Source organism: Danio rerio, chromosome 15 (assembly GCF_049306965.1).
Source record: "Danio rerio strain Tuebingen ecotype United States chromosome 15, GRCz12tu, whole genome shotgun sequence".
Lineage (NCBI taxonomy): Eukaryota > Metazoa > Chordata > Actinopteri > Cypriniformes > Danionidae > Danio > Danio rerio.
The window spans coordinates 3,950,001-3,973,325 of record NC_133190.1 but is presented as its reverse complement, the minus strand read 5'-3'; the positions used below and the strand labels follow the sequence as shown (position 1 = coordinate 3,973,325).

Genomic DNA, 23,325 nt, shown 5'->3' with positions numbered 1-23,325 from the left:
TAATTAAACGTATAAAACTATGTTTTAAAAGCTTAACAAAACACATCAGTAGTAGTGCAAACCTGTAAACATGTAGTCAGTAAAAAAAAAAAAAAAAAAATCGACCATGAAACTTAATTGGACAATTTTATTTCTGTCTTTCTTAATGTTCAGTTTGACCACCACAAATTCAAATGCTTTTATAACCAAAGCAATAAAACGCTAAAACATTGATTCACATCACCGTCCAAAAACAGAGGTTTATTCCACATTTTGTGCAAAGTGAAAAAAGACATAAGTACTGTTTATGGGTGACAAATTAGATCAGTTACAAGCTAATAAATAAATGTGGGGAAATAATTGCGATTTCTTGGTTATATGATTCATAAACCGACAAAGTGCAAGAAAATACCTGTTTTGTAAGCATGTGAAGAACACCAGCAGCTTCAGCATCACTTAATGGAACAGTTCCCCCAAAACTGATTAAAACAGAGCCCTGTGTTTACAGAGCCCATAAACAGTAGCCCTTTTTTTTTACATGGAAAGTGCATTATTTTCATACCTGTTACCCCCCCGTTTTTCCCAGGATACTTCCGTATTTTACAGATCTATCCTGCTATCATCCCGTAAAGGTATATTCATGTATTTCTCCTGTATTTTCAGTCTTGAGGAAGAGGTGGCAAAAAAATTTTAACGAGCAAAGCCTTCCTATGCGCAACCCATACTGCCAAGCCACCAGGGACCACCCCTTGCTCTTAAAAGCCGTCGCCCCTTCATATGCAATCCTCAAAACAGTCATATAGCAGTGCGTGACTGTCAGCTGACGCGCTCCATAGAGTAAAATAGACGCTGTTTCCCAAATGCATTCTGTACCCGCGATTTGAAGTGGAATGAAAGTTAGGGTTTTGGGTGCATGTTTAAACAGATATATACACATAATTAATATTAATAACATCTAAAGATGTCGATCTTGGTGGGGGGTTTTTCAAACACAACTAATTTCATCCTAAATGAGCATAACAAGTCAGGAAAGCAGACAAACGCCTTCATTATAACGTTAGATGTGTGCATTTTTAAAATCCCACCTGTTGTTTAATGTAAATTACATAATCAAACAAAAAAATCTAAATAAATAAGAGATTCATTTGTTGCTCTTTAATCAGAATGTGTATGTTATACAGTGAAGAAACGGTTAATGAGATTTGATAGCTTGTTTCTATTTCATTATAATAGCTATTAATTTTAATAAGCTGAACTGTTTGCAAATGTATTTGCTGCTAATGAATACTATTTATTTTTTGCTTTTGTAAATAATATTAATAAAACATATTACTGACCATTTAACTGTTTATTTACAATGAAGCAGCTCCAAATGAACATATTTAGTAATTTGGGGATTTTTTTAAGGGGGGAGGGTTAAGGATGGGGGATCCCTTATTATGGTGGGCATATCCCTTATTTTCGCATCCCAATGTTGACAGGTATAATTATTTCATTTATAAGCCAAGCCACTATTCACCCTACCCCCTAAACTCTGTGTACCCGGTACCTGGTCCGTGACCTGGTCCGCATTCTTTAAACTTTAAAGGTCCGTACTGGCCCAATACCCACATAAGGGGTTCCGTTCTCTTATCCGTTGGAGTAGAATAACTTTTGCATAGATTATGATAGAGACATTTAGCTTTTTTCTGATTACTGACATGTGCAGGAACCACCAAAACTAATTACAGCAACCTAGACCACAAAGATCCTAAAAGGTACACTTTCAAATGTGAGTTTACAAAAAAAAGTGGCTCTTTTTAGTGGGGTTATTTATAACTGTTGTGAAATCCACTCATGAACGTTCCTCGTTTGACCACCAGAGGGAGCCATCGCCTGAGTTCTAATTTCCCCAATGCTCGACTGGGACTGATTACATACAGCTGAAACCAATTTCAGACTCTTTATATAAACGCACACATCCTTTCACTCGGTGCGAGGTTTTGATTAGCCCCGGCCATCATCTTTGAGCGTTACCCTGTTGTTTATTGCCTATCTGTGTATCGACCTGGACTGTCTTACCGTTTCTGAAGCTATCTGCCTGCCCTGACCACTGCGTAGTTATATCGATTCCATCTGCCAGCCGCCTGCCCCGAATCTCTGCCTGTCTCTCGTTAAAGATTACTCTCTCCTAACCTCGACCCACGCCTGCTCTTCGACTATTCTACTGGAAAGTTCCCATTTAATCTTATGTTTGTGAGTTTCCACCTGTGATCTTTTACTGTTATTAAAGTGTGCAAATGGATCCAGAAATGTATGATGAATCATTACAATAACACAGATAAAATATAAAATCATTTTAATCACTTTCAATTGTGTTTTATTAAAATTCAAAGGGTTTTCTTTAAAATAATACCAATCTTTTGAATTTACAACAAAAGTTGTAGGCAAAATCCAGGCGGAAACCCCAAAATTTCAAGCAAATTTGTTCTTCTGGTTTGAAACTCATTTTTGAAGCATCACGGCGAATAGATTCTTGCGTGTATTCCAGCATGTTGAATGGCTATCTATACTGGTGAGTACAACGTGACGCGTTTGTGAGCGCAGCATTAATTCATGAGAAAGACTTGATTCAAACCAATCAGCACGCACTATTGTGTATAAGGTGCAACTTAATTAATACGCATGATAGCTTCGAAGACTGTTTTTACCTGTTATAGTGTTCATACAGCAGAGAGACGCTACGTTGTGTTGACAAAACAAGTGGAAGAAGAAGAATAGTTTGGAGACAATTCCTCTATTGTCCGGCTGACAGCTAGCTCTCTGCAACTCTCACATTTTTGGTAAAGCCAGGAACCAGAGACATTCTTGCTGTGAGGCGACAGTGCTACGCACTAGGCCACCGTGTCAACCGTCTAAGAAGGAGTAGGGGAGGAAGGGGGGACTCTTCAAAACGAAGATAGCAATGGAATAAACCCCAGGGTATTTATAGTAGTTTAGGAGTCATCTGATTGGATCGTAGTGAATTAGATAATGCGGGTCAGCTGCTAGCAATCATAAGCACGTGATCCTCTCGAAATTTGTTTATACATAAACTTCATTTATGATTGTTTATGAGCGTCGAAAGTGGTTGATCTGTTCGGCGAAATATTTGACTGCGTGTCACTGCTTCCCAAACGACTAAAACAATATAACTAAAGAAATCTCCTCTGAGCTGAGCGTGAGCGCTTCTTACCGAACAGCGCATCATCGATGACGTAAGTGTGTTCGGGCGAATGTAATGTGAGTGCGGGCCATCTGGGGAGACGGGAGGGAGGACAAGCATACTTCGGGCCGGTTCAAGGCAACTGTACATAGTGCGAGTACGCCCTAAGACGTTAACTTGCACCGAGAGTTCTCGTCTCTGAAGTGGCTGTAAGGGTCATTTGTCTGGAGAGGTGAAACGCAGATCCAGCAGAAATACTGCTGACAGAAGCTGCAGGCCATCTTGTTGCAGCCCATATCTTTCTGTAAAACAAAATCCACTCATATTGACTAATAAATCAGGACAAAATAATTCCATGACAAGATTACATCTTTATATAACGAAAGTGAGATCTCTGAGCTAGTAGTTGCTGACCTGTATGTTAGCGCCACAGCTTGGACACTGTTTAGTGTTTTCTTTAATCCACTTTTTATCTTTTTTCTGTTTCTTGCCATTCTTCTTTGTGATACACGTTGTACGTTCTCTTCTTCTACTGTAGAAGAGAGTAAAATCATGTTGTTATTTAAAAAAGAAAATTGACATGTAATATTACAATATTAAAGATGCATAATAAAGGTGATCATCTGAAAGTCATAGGTGCATATAAAGGATATTGCTTCAGTAATAATAATAATAATAATACATTTTAATTAAAGGCGCCTTTCTAGCAACTCAAGGACACCGTACAATCAACAAGAGCAATAAAACAACAAGAGAAATAATAAAATATACACAGCAATAGTGCAAATAAAATTAAGTGGCCGGCAGCTAGCTCTCTGCAACTCTCACATGGTCGCCCACTGAAGCTAAGCAGGGCTGCGCCCGGTCAGTACCTGGATGGGAGACCACATGGGAAAGCTAGGTTGCTGCCGGAAGTGGTGTTAGTGAGGCCAGCAGGGGGCGCCCAACCTGCGGTCTGTGTGGGTCCTAATGCCCCAGTATAGTGACGGAGACGCCATACTGCTCAGTGAGCGCCGTCTTTCGGATGAGACGTTAAACCGAGGTCCTGACTCTCTGTGGTCGTTAAAAATCCTAGGATGTCCTTCGAAAAGAGTAGGGGTTTAACCCCGGCATCCTGGCCAAATCTGCCCACTGGCCTCCGTCCATCATGGCCTCCTAACCATCCCCATATTCCAATTGGCTTCATCACTGTCTCCTCTCCACCAATCAGCTGGTGTGTGGTGTGCGGTCTGGCGCAAAATGGCTGCCGTCGTGTCATCCAGGTGGATGCTGCACACTGATGGTGGATGAGGAGATCCCCCCATTGTGTGTAAAGCGCTTTGAGTGCCCAGAAAAGCGCTTTATAAATGTAAGGAATTATTATTATTATTATTAATTAAGTATTAAAAGCCATCTTAAATAAGTGGGTTTTGAGTCTTGATTTGACTAGTGTGAGGGAGTCAATGTTTCTGATGGCAGGTGGTATTGAGTTCCAAAGCCGCGGAGCAGAGCGGCTAAATGCTCTGTTGCCCATAGTTGAAAGGCGAGAAGAGGGAACAGACAAGTGGAGGGATGTGGATGAGGGCAGACAAATATGGAGGGGCGAGATTGTGGATGGCTTTGAATGTTAACATCAAGATTTTAAAGTCAATTTGAAAATGAACAGGTAACCAATGAAGCTGCTGCAGGACAGGGGTGATGTGATGAGAAGAACACTGCAAAAAATGCTTTTCTTACTTAGATTTTTTGTCTTGTTTCTAGTCCAAATATCTAAAAGTTCCTAAATCAAGAAGAATTTTCTAAACAAGCAAAACATATTGCCTTGTTTTGAGAAATATTATGCCAATATTAAGTCAGTTTTTCCTTAAAACAAGCAAAATAATCTTCCAATGGGGTAAGCAAAATAATCTTACGTCAAAAGAAAAAAACAAGATTAACCAGACGACTACTCGGCATTAAGCTCTCCACAACCTTAAGCAAGGCATGAACACAAATATCATTAACTTCTTTTATGTTTCACCACAGTTTTAACTAATTCAGCTTTCACCAACAATTGTATACTTTATATATATTTGCTCTATAAAAAGGTTTTTTAAATGCATAAATGGCAATACTAAAACTGACTTAATCATTTTTATGTGTATGAAAGGAGTCTTACTTTTTGTGCAGAGAGAGAGGGCGTGGTATAGTCGATTGCAGAGGGTGCAGAAAACAAATTGGCATGAGGGGCAGATGCCCATGGTCCGGTCAGGCTCAACCATCACAGCCATGCTGCAGCTCTTGCGAGGGCAATAAACCACATCAGTCATTAGGTTAAGACTCCATTGCAGGAGGAGCCGATCATAGCGGGCAAAATCTTCTTGGCTCACGAGAAGTTTCACCTGTTGTAGAAGTGCAATGGTGAGACTTCTTGAACTTCTGTTCAAACAACTAAACTGTTTTCAACCCTGCTACTGAGGACCCACTGTCCTTCAAAGTTTATTTCCAACCTGCTTCAGCAAACCTGGAAGTGTTTGATATCAAATGATCCAGAAAAGCTTATTAGGTGCTTCAGTTATGCTTAAACAGGGTTGGAGCTGAACTCTTAGGATAGTGGATCCACAGGTCACACTTAAACACAAACAGGAAAGGTACCTGTGCAGGAGTAGCCGGGGAGGTGCACTCTGGCTCAGGACAGGAAAGAAGCTGGACTTTGCCGTCTTTAATCTGGATCTCGAAGTAATCCCTAACGCAGGTCTTGCAGTACACATGCTGACACTCATTGAAGAGCACAAAGCTGGAGCCCAGGTTCTCAGTAAAGCAAATTCCACAGTTAAAAACTGTGGCCTCAAACACCTTCTTCTTCTGAGCTTCATTAAAATCCAGCAGCTGGGTTAATATATCACTGTGAGGATCAGCTACTTGAACTGCTCGCTGGTCCAGCTCTTCTACAGCAGCAGCTGCTGCTTGACACTCAGCAGATTCACACTCAGGCTGGACACCGTTGGTTTGGATCTCAAGTGGAGACTGGATGTTCAGAAACTGCAGAGTCTCTTCCTTTAGGAACTGGATCCAGGTAAAAAGAACCACACTGCCCCTGTTCTCTTCCCAAAGTTCATCCAGTCTCTTGCAAAGTGTTGCGATCTATTTATACATTATACAAAGTTTTAACTGATCAGAGATTATCTTAATGATTGTGTCATTATCAGTATGTCAATATAATTTCCAAAAATAAGATAATAATGTGTAAAACATGAAAAAAGTGTTACTGATGGTTTTAAAGGTGTCCTTTAGTGTGCATTGAACACAATACTGCCAAAAGTTGTGGACCACTCCTCTAAACCAGTGGTTCTCAAAGTGCGGGTCGGGACAAAGAAGGGGGGGTCGCCTGGTGATTTCCAAAAATCTATTTATTTTTATTAAACCATAAGAATTACCATTTTAATCCATAACCTACTAAAAAACCTACTGTCATTTACAGTTACTAAATACACTACTGTATATAGTTACTATAGTAGCTTATAGTTACTAGTTCTATTGGATTGCGACCCCTCAGGTAATTACATTATATTAAAGACTCAGCAATAGCGTCAGATGCAGCAGATTGATTTTATAATACCAGGTTAAACTTTCTGGCACATTTACAGCACTGACATACATTAAAAAAAATATAACGAAGAATAGACTTGGGTTTATTGGTGTGTGTGCGCCCCATTGCATGCAAGGTTTCTGTATTCATAACCACCTCAGAGGATATTGGGGGTCGCAAGTTACTGGCATTGTTATTTTGGGGGTCGCGAGCTGAAAAGTTTGGGAACCCCTGCTCTAAACCACTGAATTCAGGTTATAGCTGCAAAAGATGGTCAACTCCATATTAAACCCTACAGGTTAAGTTTAGGTTGTCATTAAAGGTCATGTGCATGTAAAGCCAAAACTTTTGGCAATATTATTGCTGTTTGTGCATAGAATATATTTGTACAAAAAATAAACACTCCAGAACTGTCGAAAACTTTGTTCAAATATTACAAATATTTGAAAGTCTGAAGAGGAAGAAACACATATAGGCATGACAAAATAAACACCCATGTCTCCTAAACATACACTAAGCTTTTGTTTTAAAGGGCACCTAGGTTACCTCTTTTTTCAGATTTAATACAAGTCTTTTGCGTCTCTAGAATGTGTATATAAAGTTTCAGATCAAAATACCCATCAGATTTTTCATTATACCTTTTACAAGATGCTGTTTTATACTGATTTCCAGCAGGGGGTGGTTTTGTTGTACTGCGCCTTTAAGCCGATTCTTTCCCGACCACTATTTCTACATGCCTCCTCCCTCAGCTGCGTCAGACAACAGACAGACTTAAAGGAAGAAGGTCTCACGTAGCGTTTGTGAGATACTACAGTAAGAACAAACCTTTACTAATCAGTATTGTGAAGTTGCATTGAGGAGTCACACACAATATCGTTACAAAGTAACGCGCGCCCGCGCACACACACACACACACACACACACAGGCAGGCAGACAGACAGAGCGCGCTTAGCTTAGTTAAGGCTAACCTCAAGTACTGTGTGGATATCTGTTATGCTAATGTACAAAATAAACCTGATTTAACTTCCACAAACCGGGATTGTTCTGACACGCGGCTGTGCTGATGAAGTAAAGCTGAAGTAAAACGCTGTAATTAATTACACACATACTCTGTTTTAAAACACTTTAAACATGTGAAACTCACTCTTAATCACATTTGATGATGATTGCTGATCCTAGCGAACAGAACAGAGCTTTTATTCCCGGTTGCTTTGCGTATGTCTGCCTGGTCTTGTTGACATATACACGTGACTACCAGAACATGTTAATGCGCGCAGCTGTCAATCAATTCGGTGGGCGAGGGGATCGCACACCTACGTAATGGTGCGATCGATTTGAAAACAGCTCCAATTGGCCGACCCTTATTTTGTAGTTAAATTGAAAAAAAAGGATTCATATCACCCCAGTATGACAGTCTATACACTATACCAACACACAGATCTGCCCAAACAGCTTGAAAAGTAGATTTTTTACCATAGGTGCCCTTTAAAGTTCTCCAGACTTTCAAGAACAGAATCAGAACCCTTGGATAAACCTATTGATTAAAGGGAACACTTGATAAAATTTGTAAATTATGGTCGGTCTCTTGCAATGTTTTGTATCATGAGACAGTAATGAATCTCTAAGGACCACAGATTTAACAAAAAATGTCTCTAATGTTTTTTTTTAAAAAAAAAAGCTTTTTTAATGATGTAAAATGCTAAAAATGACCGACCTGGACTCTTGAAAGCCAAATGGAGCTCAGAGTAAAGACTGGAGCAGATGATGAAGGATAGTCTGTAGGTAGTTCAAAACTCAGAACCAAGGGCGGCAAAAAGGAAACATCCACCTCTACAGGTGTGTGCCCTATGAAACATATGCAGAAAAACATACTGTATAGAAGACTCTGCAGAGCACATGCAACATAAATTAATAAAAATTGTGACGTGTGTGTGTGTGTGTGTGTGTTTAGCAATTGATTGTTGATTACTTAATGTGTACTACCAGTTATAAATAAAGCACTTCTATCTGAATTCTGTGTAAGTTTATTTTGTCTGTGAAGTAAGTGACATTACTATTCTTAATTTCAAAAGTCACAACTATGGTTTTAAGGCCCATGCACACTGTAACACTTTTTGCTCGTGTTTTCCGTCAAAGTTTAACGCATTGTGACTAAATAAAGGACGCCAATTTGATCGTGCACACCAACGGGCAAAACGCCAGGCGTAAAAAGCGTCATTTCTAAAGAAGCGCCTCATGCTCGTTTAATTTTTTTTTTTTTGACGCACCGTGTCAAAATCTTCTCCACCAATCAGACTGGCCCTTTTGTGTACGGAGCAGCTGAAGTTACAGTAAACAGCACTTGGAGGCGCTCAAGCTCAAAACTGTCAATGCGAGCGCACATTGAAGAAGATGCCCAGAGGCGATATGAACGTGGAGCTGCTATTTGCATTGGTGAACAATAATCATTTCATCATCGCTAGAGCAACAGCCCCTGCTTGAACCATCCATGCTTGTTGAAATCGCCAGTAACTTTAACAACAAGCGTGTGAACTTTCTCTCTTCTTCTTCTGGTACAAGAGGGTGTCAAAAGCTTAAAGTTGTGTAGCGTCATCTAATGTCAAGGAGTGATTTCGCATACTCTTCTGCTCGCCGCCAGTGGAAACCGCTTTTGTTTGAGTTTGAATCCGGAAAAACGCCCTTTGGTGTCACTATGATTAATAGCATCACAGCTCAAAGTACAATACTGTTCAAAGTACAACATAGTTTATAGCAGGCACAGAGAGATTCCAGCTGGAGCTCAAGCACTCTAGACAACTGTCCAATAAACCAACTCTTGCATAAACTCTCACCATTGATCAGCAGTCTGAAGTCAGGAGGAAGCTCGAGGCACAGATGGATCTCACCCTTCTGACTTGATTCTGTCCTGTGAAACTCTTCGTCATCGTATATGCTTGCCAGAGCCAGCAGTTCATCTGATTGGGCTTCCTGATTGGTTGACATTGGACAATTCCTGAGATCAATCTAAAAACAGATACTGTCAGGTTTAACAACGGATTCACATACTGATAACTAGCAGATGGACACATGACAGGCCCAAAAGTTTAAGATACATACGCATGCACAAGTGAAACAGAATATTCAACAACAAGAATAATTCTATTTGAATTGAAACCGAATTTCGAAAAACTACACGACCCAAATATTAAATCACTAATGTCGCAGAATCTAATTTTTACAACACAGATTTAACATTAGTACTATTATAAGATAATTAACACTATAAGAATTGTTGGCATATTTTTCTCTACGCAGTGTTAATATGACAACAGAAAAAAAATGTCATATGTTTTTTTTTGATAGCATTCATAGAAAAGTTTAAACAAAAAGTATAAAATTTTTTAGTTTCTTAATCAGGGGTCACCACAGTGGAATGAACCGCCAACCTATCCAGCATGTTTTTTTTTTTTTTTTTTTTATGCAGCAGATGCCCTTCCAGCCACAACCCTTCACTGGGAAAAAAACACAAAAAAATACATTAATATTTGTTTTTTAATGGAATTATTCATGCATACATACGTATGATTTGTGCATGTTATATCGAACTAAACTTATCGAACTAAAGCTTAAACAATGGCGACGTTTTAACGCAGGGAGCGGAGTTTTTCGACGGTCCCTTATTATGCGCGACTACATTATGTAATATATACTGACCATTGCGCATCTGAACACTCATTTAAAGACATAAAAATGAAGCTAACACGTTTGGTGGAGATAAACGGACAGTTTAAGACAGCATATCTTAAAACATGCTTTCAAATATCTAGACGTACAGTAACTTAACAACTGATAAGGCTGTCAAACCACATAACTACTCGCAAGTCAATCTATCTCGTTAACACGTAAAACGTCAACAATTAGGTTAACATTACTTATTGAACTGGTCACTATAAAATGTATTATTCTGAATGAGCGTTCGGGCAGGGAAATAGAAGATTTGTATTTGCTCACCTTGTTCTTCCCAGGCGTCGGTCTCCTCCCTGTGAAGCCAGAGTAGCATACGGAAGTGAATGAAAGTGCAATTCACCGACTGGCTGGCTTCAAAAGAGAGTCATAGACTCCCCATATTAAAATCCCTAACTTTACAGCAGAAAAAAACTTGTTTATTCAGCCTGGTATTCAGGGGGTGAGTTTGTTTTTTATATAACTCGTCAATTAATTTATATTAAACCTTAAAATTCTACATAGTTAAGGGCATATAGTGACATGAGTAACAGGTGCTCGCCATCACATCACCTCAGATAAATGTAGTCGATAAACGCTATATCTGTAGTGTTTGTGCTTTTGTTTGACTCTATTGTCAACTCTGATCACAACAACTAAACTATAAGTAGTGTAATAGCGTGCACCTTTCATAAAGCTGCTTTGGAAGTAAAAAGCGCTGTACAAATAAGCTTGAATGGAAATTTTTAGGAATATTTCGAGATGTAAATTTTCATTTTATTACAAACACGTTGTGTTATTACTCTAAATGAATAATTACCCTTGTTATATCATCATCATTATTGCTCTGAGAAGTACATCCACTCTACATCAAAGCCAAATCCCCACCTCTCAGTGAATTATTTCCAATAACTTAATGGCTCGTCGTCCTGTATGTACACAGAATAGAAAATAATAATAAACTCTGGCTGCTGTCCTATAATGCTGCAAACAGAACTGCTGTATATCCTGATGCTGAGCTGCCAAATTGTCAGTAAAACCTTTACAAACTTGACACAATAAAATAACCAAGACACCTTTATTTCTCTCATTCTTGATGTTCATTTTGACCACCACAAATTCAAATGCTTTTATAACCAAAGTGATAAAATGCTAAATTACTGATTCAGATCATTGTAGATCACTGTAGTGTTTAAAACAGTGCAATTAATATCACATTCACAAAATTATGACAGTATATTTTCACCAAGGACAATAGTGCATACTGAGGCTCTCACATTAAAGAGATAGTTCATCCAAAAATAAAAATTCTGTCATCATTTTCTCGTCCTCCACTTCTTCTGTTCAACACTAAGAATAATAAAAAGACAACCATTGACTTCCATAGTATTTGTTGTTTCTATTATGGATGTCGATGGCTGCTTTATTCCAACATTTGTGTTCAACAGAAGCAAGAAATTCATAAAAGTGTTCAAACACTTCACTAGGTAAATGATCAAACTGCCGTCTCTTTCTTCATAATCCTGCATTTATTATATTTATTACAATTTATTTACCCATTTAGTGCAAAGTCAAATAAGACATGAATATTGTGGATGGCTAACATAATATTTGCCTCTTATCAGTTACTGGCAAATAAATAAATAAATGGTGGGAAATGAATGTAATTTTCTGGTTCAAGAAAATAGCCGTTTTGTAAACATGTAAAAAAGAACTGAGGCATCTTCAGCATTACTTAAAGGTTCACGAAACCCTCAAGTACTTTTTTGAAGATTTTAACAGATTAGTGTGTGTTGAGCATCAGGTAAGACAATGTTAGCACCGGTTAGCTGTAATTGTGGGGAAAACTGGGTAATTTTGAGCTTTTGTCAGCTAATTTTAGCTTCCGGGTTTAAAATGTTTTTTGGGGCGGATCAAAATCGGCGACGTAGCGCAAAACTGCAAGCGCAAAGATGATGGTCGGTTTCTCATTATTATTCATAGCTGAGTTTTCTCATCCTATGAGAAGAGCCGGCTTTTTAATTATTCATGACTGCACATGCTTTCCGAAGGCAAGACAGACCTGCCAGTGCCAAGCTGTGAGATCCTACGTTGATAGGTGAGACCACGTCCACGGACCCATGGCACACAGTATTTAGTCATTCATGAAGGGTCGTATGTGTTGGTTTCCATGATCCACGGGGTTTGTTGCATGTTTTTCCCTGCGATCCTGTCAGGGCCGATACAGCAAAGCTGTTTGGGTGCAGCTAGCGTTTTTGTCGGGAAAGCAGTACGAGAATTGGAGTATGGCAGGCGTTGTCTTTTATCAGGTGTTCATTCACATTTACACTCATCGCCTTGCTGCTGTGTTCGCCTAAATCCTCCAGATTACCAGCAGGGCTAATGGTTGAAATAGGCAGGGCCAGAGACCTGCTGCAATGAGTCTGCATTCAGACCTGGGGATTGAGGGAGACGTCCTGACTTATGAACACGATTACCTTTATAATGATATAAGTTGTGGTTGTGTGTATATAAAATTACAAATAACAAATGTAGCAGGGCATTAAATTACTGTTTATTTTTTTTGCATTTTAACTTTGTAAACTATAAAATCATGCGTCTCCTCATGGTTTGTGTGTCATATTTTGAGCTAACTAAAAACACAAGAGTTGTTCGCTCTCCTCCTTCTCCCCTGCTGGCCACGCCCACTCCTGCCTTTTGCTCGCGGAGCTCTACGCCCACTATGATGCATCTTTTGAAAAAATTCTGAGGTAGACCTGAACTGAAAGTGGGGGGTGTCATGACCCTTTAAAGAAACAGTTTCCCCAAAACTAAAAAAGTCATCATTTACTCACTATTCACTTGTTCCAAACCTGACTTCTGTTAAAAAAAAAAAAAGGCTAAAGAATGTTGGAAACCTGTAACCATTGACTTCCACTGTATTTGTTTCCCAGTCAATTGGTTAAGGGTTTTCAATAATATATATATATATATATATATATATATATATATATATATATATATATATATATATATATATATATATATATATATATGTATAAATATATATCAAACATCTTTTGTGTTCAACAGAAGAATCTCATTATAGGGATGGAAACACTTGAGAGAGAGAGAGAGTAAATAATATTTCATTTCATTTTCTTGTCAGCTTAGTCCCTTTATTAATCCGGGGTCACCACAGCAGAATGAACCACCAACCTATACAGCAAGTTTTAACACAGGGGATGCCCTTTCAGCCACAACCCATCTCTGGGAAACATCCACACACACACTGCAGACAATTTAGCCTACCCAATTCACCTGTACCGCATGTCTTTGGACTGTGGGGGAAACCGGAGCACCCAGAGGAAACCCACGCGAAGGCAGGGAGAACATGCAAACTCCACACAGAAACACCAACTGAGCTGAGGTTCGAACCAGCAACCCAGTGACCTTCTTGCTGTGAGGCGACAGCACTACCTACTGCGCCACTGCCTTGCCGAGTAAACAATATTATTATAATAATTATAGTTAGTATAATCTCATGTTTGGATAAACTGTAACTTTAAATATGAAATGACTGTATCTCAGCAAGCTTTAATGGTTTATAGCACTTCATTTAGGGCAGAAAGATATCCAGATCCAAAACCCCCAGTTTCAAATTTGCTGTAACTATTGGGTTTTTAACGTGTTTAGAAACCATGTAAAGTTTTTCTCTATATCGTGATTCACAACCCAGATTAAATGCCCGTGTTTTTGGAGAAATGTTAACAATATATACATTTAGAGCTACAGACACAAACTAAACAGGAACAACTTGAGATCTTTGACTTCCGCAGATGCTTTTCTCTGCAGTTTGGTATAAAAGAGCAGGGTTGTAGTGCAAATGAATATTGGAGTGTTTATGTAAGGATATTTAAGGCATGTTCAGATGTACACAGGTAGTTTTCCCCATGCCTTTGTTGATAACTCTGTCATCAAGAAGTGGTGCACTGTCAAAGGCATGCCGAGTCATCATTGCAGCTATTTATCTGCTGAAAATGCCTATATAAAGTTGAAGGATTCTCAACTTTGTTGCATCGCTTGACACGTACATACATGATTTCCAAACGGTCAGTCGCTCACTGTTCAGTGTAAAGTTGTTGCAAGAAGGGATTCAGCAACAGCCGGAAATCAACAAGAATTATTTATATCATTTAATAAATGTCTACCCCCACCCTAACACTAAACCCAACCATCACCTCTAATGTAAAAACAGTAATTATTCCCAGTATTGTTTATATTTTTTATTAAATTACCCATTCAATTGTATTTTATTAACTTACCCTTACCCCAACCTTAAACTCAACCATCACTGTAATGTAAAAACAGTAATTATACCCAGTATTATTCATATTATTTATTAAATTACCCATTAAATTGTATTTTATTATTGTCTACCCCAGTGGTGCTCAACCCTGTTTCTGGAGATCGACCTTCCTGCAAAGTTCAGCTCCAACCCTGATCAAACACACCTGAACCAATTAATTAGGACCTGAAGAGCACTTGATAATTACAGGCAGGTGTGTTTTACATGGGTGTAACTGAAATCTGCAGGAAGGTCGATCTCCAGGAACAGGCTCGGTCACACCTGGTCTACCCCAACCTTAAACCCAACTCTCACATATAAAAATATGAATTGTTGTACAGTGTCTCAAAAATTACGCTAAATTGATGCAGGTATCCACAGCTGTATCCCTTTTAGACTTTACCCCATTGAAATCAGTGGTCATTGTCGATGCTAGTGTGAATGTGTAACCCCTGCTGGTCCTACACTACCCAACCCATTCCGAGCTTGAATCGAACCGACGACTCTCCGCATGGGAGAGTTGCTCTTACAAGGAGGCTAAAGACCATGGCCTCTATCATCTGTCACTAGAGTACCTTTTCGGCTTCAGGGGAGTAAGGTTTACCACACAGTGCTTCCCTAGCTGGCCTGTTACAATTACCCACTAAACTTCACTCCTATCCGGGCCACGGCACCAATGTAACCCTCTTACGACTCTCCGCATGCTAGTTGGTTGCTCTAACAAGGAGGCTAAAGACCATGGCCGATAGTGTCTGTTGCTGCAGCTCCTTTTTGGGTTCAGGGCAGTGAGGTTTCCCTGCACAGCGCTTCACTTGCTGGTCACTGTTACAAATGCAGCGTTAGAATAAAGCAGTGTTGGCCAATCAGAAAGGAGAATACAGCCTGCATGCTAATATCCATATTTGATTGGATTGGGCCTTAGTGTATGACATCTTTACAAACTGAGCACATACTTTGAGGAGATTTTGTAGGCAAATTCTCTTGAAAGACAATATTGACTAGCACTGGAGGTTGTACTGTAGCTGACTGACCGTTTGTTCCTACTAAATAATCAGCACCTAAATTTGCGGTGTAGGATTTGTTGTAATCAGTACAAATCAATTGTGGTAGTGTGTAAAGGTTTTGAACTCCTCCATGCACCGGCACTGGAAGGTTCTACTCGTTTACACTTTGGTTCCAGAACAAAGCCCCTCACAAGTGGATGCAAGTGAATAGAAGACGTAGTACATGAAGAAGTGCATTCTTTTTCAGTTTCCATTGTCAACCAATTCAACATCTATTAACTGGTTGAAGCATGGAGATTTCTCATCTCTGAAGTGGCTGTAGGGGTCATTTCTGTTAAGAACTGAAAAGCAGATCCAGCAGAAATACTCCAGACAGGAGCTGCAGGTCATCTTATTGCAGCCCATTTCCTTCTATGAAAAAATTAAATAAAATCCACTTTTAATGACTAAAACAATCATCATATTATAATTCCATAAAAAGATGGCACCTTTAAATAAGAAAAATGAGATCTCTGAGCTAGTAGTTGCTCACCTGTATGTTAGCAGCACATGTTGGACACTGTTTCGAGTTATGCTTCACCCACACTTCATCCTCTTTCCTTATTATTGCAAGCTTTTCGTGTCGTTCATTCTCCTCTTGTACTGTAGAGTAAAAATGTAATGTCATTTAAAAATAAAAACAGTAAAATGCACTTTATGAAATTATATATAATGTAAACGGCTGCTTTGAAACAGTGTATTGTAAAAGTATTTACTAAAAATGTCTCAGTTGAACACCAAATCACTGATAACAGAGAACTATAAAATAAACACTTTGGCAGGGGTGTTGTCAAAATACTGGAATTTGTAACTTTGATATGATACCTTGAAAAAATATCGATATTCAATACCCTTTTCAACAATGCAAGAAACAGATTCCACAACATTAAGTATGAAATAAAAAGGGGAAAAATAACTAAACCATACAATATTTATACCAGGTATGTCAACATTCCTTAAATCCAAAAGGGAGTAAATTACAAAACCAAAAAATAGTGCAATCTCATCTTATTTTCTGATTTAAGAAGACAAGCAAAAGTGCTAAAATCTTAATAATACTACAAATTATTGATCTCACTGCTGGTATTCAACTCAAATCACCAGTTAGCGACACTGGAAAGCCAATGGGAGAAGCATGGAAGAAGCTGGGGATGAGCGGGACACCAGGCAAAGTCACTGAGTGGATGAGAGAGGGGGTAAAGCATGGGTGTTCAATCCAGAGCTCTGCACAGTTCAGCTTTAACCATAACAAACACACCTCAGGAGTCAGGACAGGAAAGAAACTGGACTCTGCCATCTTTACTTTAAATCTCAGGGTATACTCACACTAGGCGCTGTTGCCTTAAACCGTGCCCGAGAGCGATTGCCCCTCACCCTCCACCCCTCTCCACTTAAAGGCTGATTTATACTTCTGCGTCAAGCGCATGCATATGCTATGGCGCAGCCCACACATTGACGCATAGCCCTACGCCGTGGCTGTCACTGACGCACCCCTCTCAAAAATTGTAACTACACGTCGCAACGTCGCGTAACACAAGCTCTGTGATTAGTCGGCATGGTAGCGCTGACGAGTCTGGGCACAAATTAGAGCCGCACGAGCCTGATGGAGCTATAATTTACAAGAATGGAGTCTCGTGAAGGAGCTTCGGATGGAAAGTTTTGTTTTGTGTTTATGGTCAAAGTTGTTGCACGTAAAATTGTTACAATGTTGCTCTTTGTTCCTGGTGCGGTTCGCTTTCACACTGCAAAGCTTCTAATTGGGCCAAAACAGCTAAAACAAGTCACATGTGAGCAAACTCTTCTCACATTGGTCAAAGTTTCACAGTTTATTTTGCAGAGTCCTGCTCAGCTGTGAGGGGAGGTGGTGGTTTGGTGGTGTTTAACAAGGTGCCCGCGACGTGTCTGAAGAGCGAGGACGGATGCGGTGGGGAGGGTTGAGAAGAGTGCACGACAAATTTGAGGACCTGGAAGGAGACGCACGATTACAGGGAGATTATCACTCTTGTGCGGGCATCCGGCAGTCTCTGTGCATTTGCAGAAGACTTGGAATGTTTGTTGAATGACCTCCCGTCCTACTTATGATTCTCTCTTCATATAGCCGTATGCCTATTACATATCCAAAAAACACTGTGATATAACCGCGCACGGATCGTTTCGCTTTCTCACTAAAATCGATCCGGTCCAGACAGGGCCGGCGCGTCCATAGAGGCGACCTAGGCGCCCGCCTAGGGCGGCAGTATAGAGAGGTCGGCGTCCGCAACACCCCTCTTACCACCCGCGTCCTCAGTTATGTCCGCGACACCTCCCTTACCATCCGCGTCCTCAGATATATTCCCGCATAGGCGACTGAATAGAGAGGGCAGCGTCAGCGACACCTACATCAGCACCTGCATGTCCTCAGTTATATCCGCGCATAGGGCGACAGAATAGAGGTCTGCGACACCCGCACGTCCTCAGTTATTTCCGCACATAAGGCGGCAGAATAGAGAGAGCAGCATCGGCGACATCTCCCTCCCTCCCTCAGCACCCGCGCGTCCTCAGTTATATCTGCGCATAGGGTGGCAGAATAGAGGTCCGCGACACCTCACTTCATTTTCATAACCTGTCACTTTCGTTTTCACATATTGGGGTTGAGGGCGGCATGATAGTCCTCTGCCTAGAGCGGCAGTTCAGCTTGCTCCGGCTCTGGGTCCAGAGTTCGTTTCAATCGAGCAGAGACCACCTTATTCAAGCGATCTCAGATCGATTTTTTGGCGCGGATCTGAGACCGACTGGTGGATTCACATATGCCAAACGAACCGCGCTAACTGGGCAAACGAGACAGGTTCCGAAACAAAAGTCTAGGTGTGAAAGCACCCTAAGGTTTAAGAAAAATTTGAGTTTCACATTTCTACTAATGACATTGTGGTGACATTCATGAGCAATGCAATATGATTTATTCAACAATACTTGCACCCAACTTAGTATACTCCTTACATTAGTTCTGATAACTATACAAGTGCCACTTGTTTATTGCTGTTTATTCTTTATTAGGCACTAATTCACTTTCCAAGACCTCACCCTCTCTGATCGTCTCAAAAGAAATTAATTTCCTCAAAGCAAACTTCTCAGACCATCACAACTTTCATGAAGCTCCTGAAGGCACCTTTCTTAACCTTAAGCACTCCACAACATTAAGTCATGTGCACACAAAGAATCTTTTTTCGTGTTTCAGCACAGTTTAACTAATGAAGCATATATTATTTGCTCTGCAAAAAAAAGGTTTTACTTATATCCATACATTTAAATTACAATACTACTGAAACTGACTGTGGTTAATATTTCTTGTGTGAATAAAGAGACACTCCACAAGGATCTTACTTTCTTTGCAGAGAGCGAGGGCGTGGTATACTCGGTTGCAGAGGGTGCAGAAAACGAATTTGCATGAAGGGCAGATGCCCATGGTCCGGTCAGGCTCGAGCATCACAGCCATGCCGCAGCTTTTGCGAGGGCAATAAACAATATCAGTCATTAGGTTCAGACTCCACTGCAGAAGGAGCCGATCATAGCGGGCAAAAACATCTTGGCTCACGAGAAGTTTCACCTGTTGTAGGAATGCAAAGATGTTACTTCTTAAACTTCTGTTCAGACAGATAAAGCAGTGGTCTTTAACCCTGCTTTTTGGGACCCACTGTCCTGCAAAGTGGATTTCCAACCTTCTTCAGCAAATCTGCATGTGTTTGTTATCAGATTATACAAGAAGTGTCTCACTGCAGCCTGCCATGTACATCCAGCCCCGTCCACATCTAAAGGCACTGTCAGAAGCCACTGCCTCCTCACTGCAGTCTGTAGCTCGGGGGTGTCAATTCCTTGAGAGCCCCAGCTCTGCAAAGCTTAGTTCAAACCCTGATTAAACACATATACCTATACTAATTGAGTCCTTCAGGCTTGTTTGAAGCCTGCAGGTAAGTGTGTTGGAGCAGGGTTAGAACTTCAATGTGTAGGGCTCAGGCCCTCCAAGAACTGAGTTTGATAAAGTGCAATGATGTGCTGGATCTAGTCCAAAACCGCCACACACAAACTTGGCCTGGCCCTCAATGTAAGCATTACAACATCTGATGTTGAACTTGGATGTTGACAGGGTTGAATGGTCCACCGCAGGCTGCAGCTAGCCCTATATGAATTGTGCTGTGGTCACACTAGAGCAGGGGTGCTCAACCCTGTCCCTGGAGATCGACCTTCCTAAAGAGTTCAGCTCAAAGCCTGATCAAACACACCTGAATCAATTAATTAGAACCTGAACAGCACTTGATAATTACAGGCAGGTGTGTTTAAGATGGGTTGCAACTGAAATCTGCAGGAAGGTCGATCTCCAGGAACAGGATTGGCCACCCCTGAACTAGAGTTTTAGCATTCCGTCGTACGGCACTGCGAAAAGGGGCGGGAATAAACAAGATGATTAGACATTAAAAAAGCAAGCTATTGGCCCAAATGATACATTTCTGTACAGAGAGGTCATGTTTTGATCTTTTATTGGTCTCACACAGCCACGTGATGGAATTTTGCTGGTCAGAGTTCAGCAAGTTTGAACTTGGCGAATTGCGAAACTTGTTGTACGAGCTTGCGTTTCGGGTCTGCTGCACTCGCATATGTATGTATGAAAGTTTATGGGATGATAAGTGCAGTGTGACCACGGAAAAGCCTGATTAGGTGCTTCAGCTGTGTTTAATTACAGTTATAGCTGAACCCTGCAGGATAGTGGGTCTCCAGCTCATACTACGACACAAACACACAAGAAAAAGTACCTGTGCAGGAGTAGCCAGGGAGGTGCATTCAGCCTCAGGACAGGAGAGAAACTGGACTTTGCCGTCTTTAATCTGGATCTCGAAGTAATCCCTAACGCAGGTCTTGCAGTACACATGCTGACACTCATTGAAGAGCACAAAGCTGGAGCCCAGATTCTCAGTAAAGCAAATTCCACAGTTAAAAACTGTGGCCTCAAACACCTTCTTCTTCTGAGCTTCATTAAAATCCAGCAGCTGGGTTAATATATCACTGTGAGGATCAGCTACTTGAACTGCTCGCTGGTCCAGTTCTTCGACAGCAGCAGCAGCTGCTTGACACTCAGCAGATTCACACTGAAGCTGGACACCATTGGTTTGGATCTCGAGTGGAGACTGGATGTTCAAAAACTGCAGGGTTTCTTCTTTTAGAAACTGGATCCAGGTAAAAAGAACCACACTGCCCCTGTTCTCTTCCCAAAGTTCATCCAGTCTCTTGCAAAGAGCTGTGATCTTTTGAATAATTAATATCTCAATTTAATACCTTAATAAATACAACAACTATGTAATTATTTTTAAAATTAAAAGGCCAAAAAGTACCACAAATACATTAAACTAAATATGTAAATAAAATAAAATATGCAAACAGTGAATCATGTACTGTAAACTGCTAAAAATGACAAACCTGGACTCTTGAAAGCCATATGGAGCTCAGAGTAAAGACTGGAGCTGATGATGAAGGATAGTCTGTGGGTAGTTCAAAACTCAAAATCGTGGACGGCAAAAAGGAAACATCAACCTCTACGCATGTCTTCCCTAGGAAACATATGCAGAAAAACAAAAGCAATTCAGAGCACATGCAAAACCGCTATCTGAAAGTAGGCTTGGGCGGTATCCAAATTTGGATACCGTCAAACCTCCTCTCTATTTTACCCCGGTGTCCGGTATTACAGTGCATAATAAAAAAATTATGACGTAAGGCTCAGACAGCGTCACCAAACTGTTGGCTCTTGCCTAAACCATTCAGAAACTGAATACTGTATATGCGACTTTAGGTTCGCGGTCACCTGTTTGTCATGTTCGTCTAGAGATCTGTGCAGAAGTTCAAGTTGCTTTATTGGCATGACATTCAATACAGTATTGCCAAAGAACTTCAAGTATGTAGTATATTAAAATCATCAAACACACACACAAACAAACAGCATCCACACGGATGCGCGCGTGCTTGCTCGCTTGCTAGGGAGCGATATTGTTAGACCGCATGCTCGCTCCCTTTCAAATTACACCAGAGTTATCGACTGCTCCCGCGCTTTATTCAGAAATTTATTCCTGCACCGCAAGATATCTGGTCGGATCCCGGTACAGCAGACCTCAAGTTCGTATTTACCACGTCTCCCTTCTCGTTCAGTCGAAACCGGAAATACTGCCAAACTGCAGGTCACTTGGTGCGCGACTCACCACATCACCTCTCCCTTTCTCTCTCTCTCCTACACACTGTCCTGTGATGACAATCACGCATATGCATTTGTAGGCATTAAATAAATAATGTTCAATACTTGTCTCCTATTTAAGTGCATTGTTTTTATGACAGTATAACGGTAATGAAACTGACACCGTTGCTTTTTTTAGATCCCACGGTATACCATATTACCGCCTAAACCTATCTGAAAGTAAACTAAACAAAATAAAAAAAGCTATTGCAAAATAAAGTTGAAATTTTGAGGGGAAATTTAAGAAATGTTATTGCTGTTTCATAGACAAAACTAGCTCCCACAGAGTATTCTGATATGCTTAACTCAATTTCTTAAAACTGTATTCATTCCTGTGAAAAAATAGTCAGATCTTAGTCTACTTTTAAATTGTGTACAATTTGATTGCAAAAAGTCTATTTGCCTTAGAATCATGTTCATCCTGGTAGTCTATCACAGTTAAAAGTACAGTATTCATATTTCATTTCTCACTTATAATGTCAAAATTACAGTATGTTGTGTTTTCCATCTCACCTCTTACTAGCAGTCTGAAGTCAGAAGGAAGCTCAAGGCACAGATGGATCTCGCCCTTCTGACTTGATTTTGTCCTGCGAAACAATTCTTCATCATATATGCTTGCAAGAGCAAGCAGTTCATCTGACTGGGCGTCTAGGTTAGTTGACATTGGACCATTCCTAAGATAAAAAAAATAAATTGTTTCATATTCAATAATAGTGCATGAAGAGATCAGTGACATAAACAGTGTTCTATTTACAATTGCAAACACAGTTGATCAATCACAACCGACTGGATAATCAAACACAAAGAGGGGTTTGGGGGGAAAATGTATTACTGATCATTTTATATTGAAGTAAATGGGGTAAGTAATATGGGAGATGGGAGTCATTGAACAAATAAATGCTTTATAGGGCAATGGAAGTGTTTTTTGAATTTGTATGCATATCAGCCTGTTGTTGGAGAACCCTAACACCTAAATATGACCTTTTAGAATGCATAATAGAGGCTCTTCAACAAACCTGTCTGGAAGATTCTAGTAAGATCTTGATTCTTGACTTCTCACTTCTTACTGCTTTTTTATATGTATTTATTATGTTTATTCTCCTGTCTCTGTAATTATGTTGCACTGTAGAAGCTCTGTCACTAAAACAAATTCCTTGTATTTGCAAACATACTTGGCAATAAAGCTCTTTCTGATTCTGATTAACTCGTTCAGTTGTGTTAAATTAGGGTAGGAGCTAAACTATACAGTATAATGGCCATCCAGAAGCAGAATGTTTAAGAATAAATTGATA

General features: G+C 40.1%; 2 protein-coding genes across 5 annotated transcripts in view; both read right to left on the bottom strand.

Annotated features, from left to right (window-relative positions):
• Positions 1 to 113: 113 nt before the first annotated feature.
• On the bottom strand, positions 114 to 10,763 carry zmp:0000000524. 2 transcript variants are annotated; one of them, XM_073924360.1, is made up of 7 exons: positions 10,702 to 10,763; positions 9,543 to 10,202; positions 8,426 to 8,556; positions 5,777 to 6,265; positions 5,301 to 5,523; positions 3,578 to 3,695; positions 114 to 3,465 (listed from the first exon to the last, which is right to left on the bottom strand). In XM_073924360.1, exons 2-7 carry the CDS (start codon positions 9,691 to 9,693, stop codon positions 3,336 to 3,338), a joined length of 1,242 nt encoding a protein of 413 aa, XP_073780461.1. In that variant the 5' UTR covers positions 9,694 to 10,202; positions 10,702 to 10,763; the 3' UTR covers positions 114 to 3,335. The 2 variants fall into 2 exon arrangements, with proteins under 2 accessions (XP_073780461.1, XP_005173423.1); XM_005173366.6 differs by having other exon boundaries at positions 9,543 to 9,714.
• A 2,786-nt stretch (positions 10,764 to 13,549) lies between these two features.
• The window catches only part of LOC100537178 (E3 ubiquitin-protein ligase RNF14-like), a 10,727-nt gene continuing 951 nt past the window's right edge, over positions 13,550 to 23,325 (bottom strand). Inside the window, exons 2-8 of one of the 3 annotated variants that reach the window (XR_012391256.1) lie at positions 22,547 to 22,707; positions 21,229 to 21,359; positions 20,568 to 21,056; positions 19,144 to 19,366; positions 16,277 to 16,386; positions 15,021 to 16,155; positions 13,550 to 14,867 (exon numbers count right to left, since the gene is read on the bottom strand). Coding sequence is in view for 1 of the 3 variants with exons in the window: in XM_003200002.7 (XP_003200050.3) it covers positions 15,988 to 16,155; positions 16,277 to 16,386; positions 19,144 to 19,366; positions 20,568 to 21,056; positions 21,229 to 21,359; positions 22,547 to 22,697 (1,272 nt within the window). In the remaining 2 variants the exon portion in view is untranslated. Of the gene's footprint in view, positions 16,156 to 16,276; positions 16,387 to 19,143; positions 19,367 to 20,567; positions 21,057 to 21,228; positions 21,360 to 22,546; positions 22,708 to 23,325 lie in introns of all 3 variants that reach the window. The other 2 variants (XR_012391257.1, XM_003200002.7) reach the window with 2 other exon arrangements.